Source organism: Wasmannia auropunctata, unplaced genomic scaffold (assembly GCF_000956235.1).
Source record: "Wasmannia auropunctata unplaced genomic scaffold, wasmannia.A_1.0 LD336026.1, whole genome shotgun sequence".
Lineage (NCBI taxonomy): Eukaryota > Metazoa > Arthropoda > Insecta > Hymenoptera > Formicidae > Wasmannia > Wasmannia auropunctata.
This window is the reverse complement of record NW_012026864.1, coordinates 1859803-1870967: the sequence shown is the minus strand read 5'-3', so window position 1 is coordinate 1870967 and position 11165 is coordinate 1859803. Positions and strand designations below refer to the sequence as shown.

Here is an 11165-nt window from a genome sequence, read left to right as displayed (position 1 = left end):
TTTTACCTCATCACCCATCATCACCCACCGCAACCACCAACCACCACCTATTACCATCACCCACCATTAACCACCACCACCACCCATTTTAATTAAACGAATTTTAACAATTTTTGAAAAAAAATAATTTTCAAAAATTACATTTTAATCGGCCATTTTGAATCGGCCGTTTTTAAATAAAATCACGATTTCTTAAAAAATAGTCACAAAATTCATCTTTAAGATGAGCCCAGAAAGAAGTCTATATCTTTATTTTTTTGGAAGATATGAATTTTTAAACATTGGGGAAAAGAGGCTTCAACGCAGGTAACACGGCAATTTTAAGATAGGATTGCACGCAATAAAAAGTAATACTGTTCCTTTAGATTCTCGTTTGATTTTTGATACGCGACAACGATGAGTTCGATTCGACTCGCATGAGCTACACTCGAACGCGTACGCATATACACGGTTAAACTCAACGTACGGCACGGAACTGTTAATTATCGTAGTATAATTGAATATAAGCACGATACGTAGCAATTGATGTATCGATGCAAACAAGCTCTCTTTCTAATTCAATAGGCACGGTGCGAATACCGCTGCACCTGCAATCAGTGAGAGGCGGGAACGTTCGGCTGTTGGCTCATCATCGCGATTATGGCAAAAAATGAAGGACCTTGCAGACCAGAGGACGTGTCCTCGCAGGAAAAGGAAAACTCGCAGCAACAACGAGTGCGCACCTGGATATGAAAATATCTGGATATGAGAATATTTTAGATCACCTTTTAATGCCCGGCTCTTTCCGCCGACCGATGCAATCGTCTCGATCGTACCTGCGTTTCTAGCAGCGTTCTGGGAAAGGAGCATTTGTCGCCTCATATATGTATATATATATTTTAATATATATATTATTAGTAAACTATTTCAAATGCAATTTTTTTAAATACATTAAATGTATCCTCCATGCGTATGCGTTGCAGATTTCCTTATCTTGTTTAAAGCAATACCAGAGTTTTAGAAATACCAGATTTAACAACGGAAAGTAGCAGCGAAATATATAATAAATATATGACATGCATACGCAACTTATTGTGTTAAAATTAAACGGAAACGCATTTTTTCACATTGTAAATCCTTTTCTTGACTTAGCGTTGAGAATTACAATAAGACATTTACAAGAACATAAAAACTTTATTGTGGTCCATAATGTCAGGTATAACGGTTACACTTACAAAGGACAGAATATCTGCATGGATTTTTAACGCTAGTGAGATGAAAGATCATGAGGATATATGACGTATAATCCCAGTAAGCAAACTGTCCGCCAATATGCCAATGAAAAATTGTTATAATAGAGTAAAAAAAAAAATAATACAAAAATTGGTATAAATTGTGCCCGTATTAAGCTCGTGTTTCACAAGCAAAGCCTGCTGACATAGTCTGACAGCAGATTGGCGGTAAGAAATCGAGTAGAATCTGTCAAACGTGGATTCTATCCTATTATTTCAGTCGCCAATCTGTGCTGAAATGTGTAAGATGTTATAATTTTTTTGCTGAATTTCCACCATCAATATGCCAGCATTTCGCCAACAATATTGTATATGTTAGATCCTGTCTCAAATCTATAGTCTTTTTATCTATTTGTAGCCAAACACTTTGTAGAATTTATGTTCTCAACAGTGTTAGCTGTTCAAGATCTTTTTTCTCGCTTCTGATGGAACATTTCGATGGCATATCGCGTGTCGAGCGCATAATAATGATAATATCATGCGAATCGGTTTAGCTCGCCGCGATAATCCACACTCGAAAAATGCAGAAAACATTGACGACATTGGACGGACTACACGTGTTACGAGGCTGACAAACGAGATGTCTAGCGAGTCGATTTAAAATTGTAAGATAATTTTTTTAAAAATGCTACATTTATTTACTTGCTAAAATGCTACATGTATTTACAGGATGGACTAATCACGATGAACAAGAGAACACGGATATGTTACGCAGTATCGTCATAATTTTCCCTGCAACAAATGACTTAAAGCACGTTGCTGTTAAATATTTCCTAATTTAAGGAATTAAATTCAAATTTTCAGGTGGGAGAATTAGGAAGATTTATGTGACGTGTTTGCTAATCGTCCGTTTAACTCAATCATTCCTTTTTCGCATAATTTCCAGAGACAACGCAAGAATTAAGAGACAGTACAATAATATTTTTTGACAAGAGCACTGCACTATTTTAATAACAGTTTAATTCTTCTTTGCTTAATTAGCGAAGAGGGCGAAGGCCCATATTTACATTATATTTAGAGCCGCAATTAAATCTGTTTTTAAATATTATTTATTCAACAAGAAAAAATCGCATCCATTGCGAGATTAAATCATGGGGATAAAATCGTATACCTGGCTCTTTGACATTGAAAGAAATGCAAGATTGATATATTCAGTCCGAAACATTCAAAAGTGCGCATCGGACTATATTATGCAAAAACATTACTTTCTCTAAATGTTTAACGAAGAAATATATATGTATATATGTATCGCATATTAAGAAATAAATACGGTAAGAACACAAAAATACTTCGGGGGTAGTAACAAGCGCGTGCAATTGTTCGGGCACGGGAGCAAAATCATCATCCCAATCTCGAGAGGATCCAAACACTTGGAGCCGATCGCCGGTCGACATTGATCAACGTCGATTCCAGTTAACGAAGAAGTTTTCTCTCCGTCTATATTACAGATAAAAATTACAGTCTAGAGAGAGGCAGCGAATCGGTAACCGGAGCCACCCGACCCGAAATCCCGGTTTTGGGCATCGTGTATGTAACGACCGACCGATGTATAATCAGTCTATATCACAGAAACGGAACTCTCCATTTCGCTCGCAGTCTTCTTCTCGTCGCCGTCGTTGCCGCCGTCGTGGCCGTCGCCGTCGCGGCGACTGCGTTTGTCGACCAGCTCGCCGGGGACTAGAGACGCGTCCTTCGACAGGATCAATGAGTCCTCGCCGATAGGCGCGGCGGCCTCGACTAGATTTTCGACGGACGCCGCCGCCGTCGGTTCCTCGTGGCAGAAGCTCCTACGTAGAGACTGCTGCGTCCTCGCGGTGCCTCTGCGTATGCTGCTACGCAACAGATTCGCCACATCGGCGGCTGTCAAGTTCGACCCGGACAGGGTGTGCGCGGCGGCGGCGGCGTTCACGCACGGCCGGCGACCACGATCGATCGTCGAGTGAGTGCGTTCGATCGTGCGCGATCTGCCAGCGATGCCGATCCTGTTGGCGCGGTCGATGGTGTTCGGCCGATGACGGCGCTCGATCGCTGACGCGTCCACGCTGTGCCGGCTACCGCCGGTGTTCGTCACGTCCGGCCGCGGCTCCGATAACACGTGGATCGCGACGTGATCGCGCGATATCGGCGCACCGGTCTGGTTCATCTCCACCAGGACGGTCGCATAATCCGGCGGTGGCGGCTGCAACGCCGGCCTCTGCCGCGGCGCGCTGCTCTCCCCCAGCACGTTCGCGATCCTCCGCACGCTCCGCCGGAAGCTCTGCCGCAGCATCTTCGCGATCCGCGCCCCGGTCGCCGTAGTGTAGCTCGGCGGGGGCGTGTACTTCGGCGGCGGATCCTCGAAAGGTATCTCCGTGGTCGCGGTGGGTAGGATCCCGTTCCCGTGCAGGCTGGTGCTGGTGTCACTTCCAATTTGCGTCTGCGCGTCGCGAGGATCCTCCGGTTCCATCGGTGGCCGACAAAGCAATTGAATTCTCTGCAAAAGTAGAAACAGATTGTTTCATTGGGAATGAATACGGTACACGTGAGAAACACAATAGGAGTGATTTTACACATATTTTGCTTACAACACCTTTATGCATAATTATTTATACGACTAATTTCTTGTGCAGCGATGTACTATTAAAAAGCACATTAATACGTATTATAAAGTAACGTGTCGTTGCAACATGTACAATGTTAACGAAAGTTAAATTACTGAGAACTTACGCCGTTACATTGTTCACAATGATTTATTGTTACTTCCACCCGTTCGTTCTATCACGTCAGCAAAAACAGAAAGACAGTGCGAAAGATATGTTAGCCATTAGTAGCGTGTGCTTGTGGCATACACACAATTGTATACAGGATGTCTGGTAATAAGTCCGATAATAATCATACTCTCAGGCAAGCGGAAATACTTACATCGAATATATCGGGTGGTTCTTCGCGATTCAAGTATCGACACGTCTGTATGGCAGCCACTGCCGCTATCACGAGCACCGGTGTCAGCTGAATCGCCGCCCCGAGCTGCCTTGCCCACACAGCCCAGTAATCTCTGCTCGTGCGACGATAGGAGTACAGTTCCCGGAAGTCGCCGCTCTGGTATATTATGATACTCAGAACCTGCGGAGTACAATAACGATGACGCGCGCCGTGCGTGACCGCGGCTCAGATAGACTCCCTCGTTGGCGTCTAATGAGAACTTTTATTTACCAATAAAATGACGGGAAGAACGACGTTCCACGTGAAGGAGAGAAGAGGACCAGCCCAGTACCTGAGACATCGCCCGGTCGGTGGGAATAACTCGGCGACGACCGTCTCGCCGGTATGCGGTCGCCCGCGGACCCCGAACACGGCGACGATTTGTATTAGATACAAGCTAATTATCCACCAAGCCCCGCCGACGGTGTAATCGAGATAGTACACGACGTAAATACCCAACTGCGAACACATAAAATAATATATAATATAGATAAAATTTATTAAAACAACGTTAACTAGCTCGTGTTAAAAAAAAAAACAAATAAGAAATTTTGAATCGGCCAAGGAACGAGTAAGGTGTGACATGAAATCACAAGAATATTATAAAAATTATTTAAGCAAATTTAATGTCAAAACGTTTCGACTGCACATTCTTCAGTTGAAATAAATTAAACATATAAATAAATTAATAAAAATAAAACATCAGTAAAATAAATTAGACATTTAAAATAGATTGATAAGAAATCTGTAGAAACTAAATTCAGTTAATAATAAAATTCGGAAAGCCTGAAACAATGAACGCTATGTAAAGTTATGTCACATATTATACTCGTCACACCTTGCTCGTTCCTTGGCCGAGTCAAAATTTCTCGTTGTTAGAGAGAAAATTTATTAGAATTATTATGAGAACACATATGAGAATAGAAGTGTTTCTTCAAGCTATCTGATTGTGAGATGGCAGATAATTCCTACATTTCTCAATATAATAATAAATGTAAAATAGATATATATTCTCATTAAAGTGATTACCATTTATTGCTATTACTACCGTTAGAAGTATTATAGTCTATTAAGATACTAATGACATTGTCGAAACACTTGTCTTTATATCCTTCACTTGTATGTCTAAAAATATGACGTTATTCCTGGTATAACCGGAGTATCTTGTCAGTGTAGCGTGAGGAATAAACATGTACAGCCCAGATTCCTTATCGGGGTCTGAATCGTGCTTATCTCGGCCAACGGTCTTCACGACTTTTCTAACGTCGTTCGCGGGATTGTCTTGATCCCGCAGGATCACGACGGCTCTGAGAACGCAGGGCCAATCCAGCAAGGGATCCCACTTTCCATTCTCCACGCGCAAATATCCGATAACGTGACGATCCTTCCACTGGCCCTTGCCATTCAGAAACAGCTTCATTCTCAGGGTGTAACCGTATTCCTTGCTGTAGAATATCGGACTGTAGAGCGCGTGATCGCTCCCCCTCGCCTCGCTCATCTTCTCCTTGTAACGATCGATTCGCCATATAATGCGGCCATTCGTCGAGGCATTCTCCGCACCTTCGCAGGAACACGAGCTTAACGACGGTTCCGGTCTACAGTTCTCCATGATTAGCTCTTCAATGTACTTCAGATTCTCCTTCATTTGAAACTTTAAACCTTTTATCTCCGATTTCCGTTTGGCCACGCTCTCGGCGTGCCTACAGATTTCCTCCGACAAGCTCTTCATCTTCTCCGACAGAGTGTCGTGCTTGGACGTTAATTCGTTCGTATTCTTGCACCTCATTTCCAATTCCAATTTCAAATCGTTGACACGTTGCGCATGTTCCTGCCATATATCGCTCGCGCGTACGCTCTCCTTGGCGACGAACGTCTTCAGGTCCTTCATTTCCTGGGTCCAGTCGTTCGGCGTGCACTGCACGTACTTGCTTTGCTCGTCGACGGTCAGCTCTCCCTGCAGCAATTTCAGCTGCTCGGAGATTTGCCGTAAATTCAAGGTAGTGCAATGCTGCATGTCGTCAGTGATCATCTCCAGAGTGTTCAGTCGCCGACTCAGTGCTGCGTGATTACTGCGAGATTCCTTGACCGTCTCCTCGACGTTCAACTGCAACGCGACGAGAGATTCCTGCTGAGAGTGCAGCAGGCTCAGGTTTCTCGAGAGATCGTCCTGCAAGCGTATCCGCTCCTTTTCCCCCTGATCGATAGCTAAACGCAGTAACGTCAGTATCGAGAACACTTTCTCCTTCCACACCGAATCCTGGATGTCCCTCATCTGGCTGTTCCTCACCGACGTTCCCCTGTTGCACAGTTTCTCGTGTACCTCCAGGCTCCTGCGCGGCACATAAACCCCGCATTTGTTGGGGCATTCCTCCAGGACCGCCGCGCAGTGCGTTATATGCTCCGTTAAATATTTCTCTTCCAAAAACTCGTTGCAAAAGTAGCAAGGCACGCTGCGACGCACCACCGAGTGTACGTTATTACTCATCTTCCGTTTGTAATGCGGACGCGCTTGCGATACTAAGTACGCCGCGACCGAACTAAAATGAAGTGCTGATAGCAATTCTCCGGAACGAAAGATTGTGCGCTCTATCTGATAAGAGCTGGAGAGACCTTATCCGAAGACAGAGATAATATTACAGCTATACCCAAGTTACATATAGCTGTGTCACGCGCGTATCGCGTTAACATACTACGTAAATTAAAATGCGGTGACGCATAATACATACAATTCATAATAATGTAAATATTTGCGTGGGTGTTCCGAGTATAATCGCATTTTCGGAATAATATCTTTAGGCTGGATAAGAAATCTATCGAAAGATATTTGTCATCAAATTATAAAAGAATTCCAGCATACCTCCGTAGCCATAGGCAATCCGAGTATGTAGGCACAAGCGCAGCTGAAAAACGTGATTGTGGTCTCCCACAGCTTCATCATTTTCGTGTTGATCGCCATTATACCGGTTATTACACAATGCCAGATCGCCAACTAAAATATTTGGAAAAAAAAAACTCTCAATTCCTTCATTTCCTCGAATGTATATCCATCAAGACTATAACGTGACTATATTTTTTAATCGCATATCAATAGAATCTTATTTGTAGTATCTCTTACACTGAGTACCGCGGGGAAAAAACGTATGTGTACCTGCTGTGCGATTCCAAATAAGATGAGAATGAAATAAAACAGGACCGCCCAGAACGGCGACACCTGTTCGGTGCCCAACAATGCCAGCGTCGAGGGCACCAATTCAGTGGCTAACCGTAACACCTGGTATCCGGACTCGGCACTCGTGTCGGCGCCAGGTCGTATTACGCGCTGGCCAAGAAGAAACGATGCGTGAGACATGAATCTCTCCGGCGTGCTGCTGTACCCCGACGGTGCTGGTTGGCTGGCAAGCCTCATAAACGTGTACCCTGATATTCTCTCTGTGAAATCGTCCGTGAATTATAACTTGTGCGAATGCGTGCCCGCGCGATAATCCCGATTTGCCCGAGGTAATACAAGACGACGGTGTTTACCGAAAGAACTGGTGGTGTAGACGTAGCCGTGATGCCTGAGGATTTGTACGCAGGTATTCGCGAGAAAAGCCGCGAGAAGGAGAACCACAAACGTCAGGAGTACCACTAAGCTCGTATCACGCTGTAGGAGATGCTTGTGCTTGTTATGAGCCGCTATCTGAAATTGGTAGTATTTCTAATGAGCCGCACATCGATCGTCGCGTTTAAGTGCTACGACCAATCGAATCATAGGAGAGAGTGGCTTGTGCACGTGTTAAATAATAATCGTCGTACGTATATAGTGTAAGGTGTGACGATACCTGCATAGCGGCCGCACCGAGTAAACCCCATGTGAGGAAGACCTCGTTCGAGGCAGCCACCCATGACTTGCCATTAATAAAGAATTCGCTCCAGACGGTGGCGGGGAAAAGTTGGTGTATCGAGCCCGGCGGAGTGAGTCCGAGCAGCTTCGCGCAAAGGATTAACGTGCCGAACACGGGCACCAGGGTGAAAACGTACACAACTTTTCCGTAAGATCTCAGTCCTAAATTAAAATAGAAATGATCAAAAATCTTTTATGATGCATTGAATAAAGATAATGATTTAAAGTCATGTGAAATATAATTATGCGTGACAAAATTTTTTGTTTACACTTTATAAGTGAATATAAATACTAGCTGTTATATATTTCAACATTTTCTAACAATTACTTCATTAAGTCTTTCAACACTCCTTTGTTTTCATAGAAAAATTAATGTTAAAGAAAAGAACTGTCACATAAATCTATCGAGAGAAGCAAGCACAAAACAATAGATATTCGTAAAAATTCATGTCTTTTTTTTCATTAAAAAAAAATATTTACCTTTACTCAGTGATACAAACACGATCATCCACACGACGGCTAAATTGAAGGCCACTTGGAACTTCAACGTGACGACACCAGGATTAGCCTCATTCAAATGATGCCTTTGCAATACAGCACCGCTGAAGTAATCCGGAACAGTCTCGTATAATTTGTACAAAGCTGTGGTGTTGTGCGTGGGACGGCTGTCGTCTCGATACAGAAGAAACGGCTCCGCCCATCGATACCTGTCCTGCTTCGTTATGAACGAATCTCTGCAATCAATGTACCACGCATTTTGTCCCACTTGATCAACATGGCATGGCATTATTTCGATATTGCGAGCGAACGGCGGAGGAGTTTAAAGACTTGAAAAAGTGTATTGAGATCATCGCGTCGAGATCGCGAATAATGACGTACATATATGTATATCAATCCGACACTGTTTCTAGGACGAACCTGAGATTTTCATTATTTCTTTTTCACCTACTAAACTTGGAATATGTAAATCCAAATACGAATTTACCCGTCAAGTTTTGTCAGAACTTAGTGATATCGACCAAACGATATCGATTTGATTATCAAATAATATATACGGTACTTTATATTTTATTAACATAAACAAAATTGCGAGTTTAAAAATAGTATTAACACAAATGTAAACGGAGTAGATAGAACAGATAAAGTAGATTAGTTTTCACAAATGCAAATGTTTACACGAATAAATGTAAATCTTAATACACGAATGAATGCAAATTAACCGATTTGCGCCGATCCGCGTCCTTTGATTTCGTCAAAAAATCGCTCCACTAGCACGAATGAAAACAACGAATGCAAACTCGATAAATAAATCCAATTTTCACAAATTTCATACACAAAAAGAATGGTTTTGCTGAAGTATCTATAAACATTTAAGATCAACGATCTAGGTACCGATTTGAAAATAATTTTGTTGGATCATCAAAATAATAGGACGCTCTCAAGATTGCTTGAATATCAAAACTATCATGTTTGAAAATCCTATATAATAACTTTAATAGTCCAATGTAATTATTTTCAAATCGGATCTAGCAAAATTTTTAAATACTTAACAACAAAACCGTTCTTTCAGTGTGCGAATAGCAAACTACGAATCTCGAACCACGAATTGTGCATAACCTGCAGACGCAAGCTTAAGAGATATACATTTCGAAATGTATTTTATTATGCATCAGAACTCTACCTGAAGTAGACGAACATCCACGATACGCCGACTATGCTGTAAATACCGATGAATGCCTGCGCGGTGAGCAGAGCTATCCCGACGCCGTGGAAAACCGGCGATATTCTCCACATATCCACGGAACCGGCCGCCAGTCTTTGCCCGAGACATAATTGCAGTGTCAATAGCGGGATGCCCAGTACGAGGGACAAAATCAGGAACTGTACAATGAAGTTAGCTGTAAAAAAAAGAAGGTGGAAAATGAAGGATTAAAAGCGTCTGCAAACAGAGAGAAATAAAGAGGAGCCTGCGAGAAACGAAGAAAAATCGTCTCGCAGTCGAGGTAATCCGACTTCGTCGAACGTGGGTAACCGTCCGACCGTTTCCTCGATAAAGATCGATATCATTATTCTCGCAAACAGCCGCGCAACTAATTATCGACATTACGGAGGGCACATCGCGATATGAATTAATATCAACGGCACGGCGATTTCGTCGGTCCGCCGCTCGTTCAGGAAGGCCTTATTTCGCATTGGCGCCGCATATGTCGTGGGGAAATCTATAATTTCGCGGGACTGAGAAGCTCGGGTATACGGCCCCGTAATAAGTGCGATCGCCAGTACTGCGCATAAATTTCGCCAGTCACGAATAAATACGGAGATCGCGTTTTCTGCGTGCTGAAAACAGCGAAAACGTCGTAAACCGACCTCGTCGAAACGCGACCGGTCGACCTGAAATCGTTCCGCGAAAAAAAATTAAGTCCAAAGTCTCGCCACTTCGCGCATACGACTGTCGCGTCGCGAAAGAGAAAGAGAGAGAGAGAGAGAGAGAGTGAGGAGAGTGAGGAGAGTTCGGTGGAATTATTTTAACGTGAAATTTTCATCGTGACGCGTTCGCGGCATCCTTGCGGCTGGCGCAAGCTTGCTGCAACGCGACGCTCACCTCCAAACTGCACGCTAAGAATGGCGAATCTGCTAATGTTAAAAAGTCCCAGAGTGCAGCCGAGACACGCGAGGGTCGAACTGAGGGCGTGAGGCCATTTCCCCAGAGGATTCTCGTCCTCGTCATCGTCTTCGCCCCTGTCGTTATGCCTGTTGTCGGCGTAACTCTGCCTCTCGGATGACCTGAAATCAATACCATAAGAATGCGCAATTATTACGAGTAACTAATATATAACACGTTACAAGGTATATACTGTACAAAGGAAGTATGTTTCTGAAGTAAATTGAAGTAAAAAAAGTGTCCTGTAAATCCAATTTGAAACGATTATTCATTCACAAACGATCATCCAACATGTTTGGCCATCGAATATCACTCTTTTAGATTTTTATATATGGAGTAATGGAAAAGTTTAATGCCGAAAAGTTAATACTTGAACTGAATTAATAAA

The 11165-nt window shown here is 43.1% G+C and overlaps 2 protein-coding genes across 2 annotated transcripts in view; one reads left to right on the top strand and one right to left on the bottom strand.

Moving 5' to 3' along the window:
• LOC105452783 (tachykinin-like peptides receptor 99D) overlaps nt 1-876 on the top strand; it is a 16758-nt gene extending 15882 nt beyond the window's left edge. The window contains exon 7 of the mRNA XM_011694193.1: nt 565-876. The gene's annotated coding sequence lies outside the window, so the exon portion shown is untranslated. The remainder of the gene's footprint in view (nt 1-564) is intronic.
• A 277-nt stretch (nt 877-1153) lies between these two features.
• Nucleotides 1154-11165, bottom strand: part of LOC105452782 — a 49981-nt gene continuing 39969 nt past the window's right edge. The window contains exons 3-13 of the mRNA XM_011694192.1: nt 10718-10899; nt 9797-10013; nt 8596-8849; nt 8054-8277; nt 7755-7911; nt 7381-7661; nt 7090-7221; nt 4464-4691; nt 4173-4373; nt 3978-4025; nt 1154-3744 (exon numbers count right to left, since the gene is read on the bottom strand). Coding sequence (XP_011692494.1) covers nt 2830-3744; nt 3978-4025; nt 4173-4373; nt 4464-4691; nt 7090-7221; nt 7381-7661; nt 7755-7911; nt 8054-8277; nt 8596-8849; nt 9797-10013; nt 10718-10899 — 2839 coding nt within the window. The 3' untranslated portion in view covers nt 1154-2829. The remainder of the gene's footprint in view (nt 3745-3977; nt 4026-4172; nt 4374-4463; nt 4692-7089; nt 7222-7380; nt 7662-7754; nt 7912-8053; nt 8278-8595; nt 8850-9796; nt 10014-10717; nt 10900-11165) is intronic.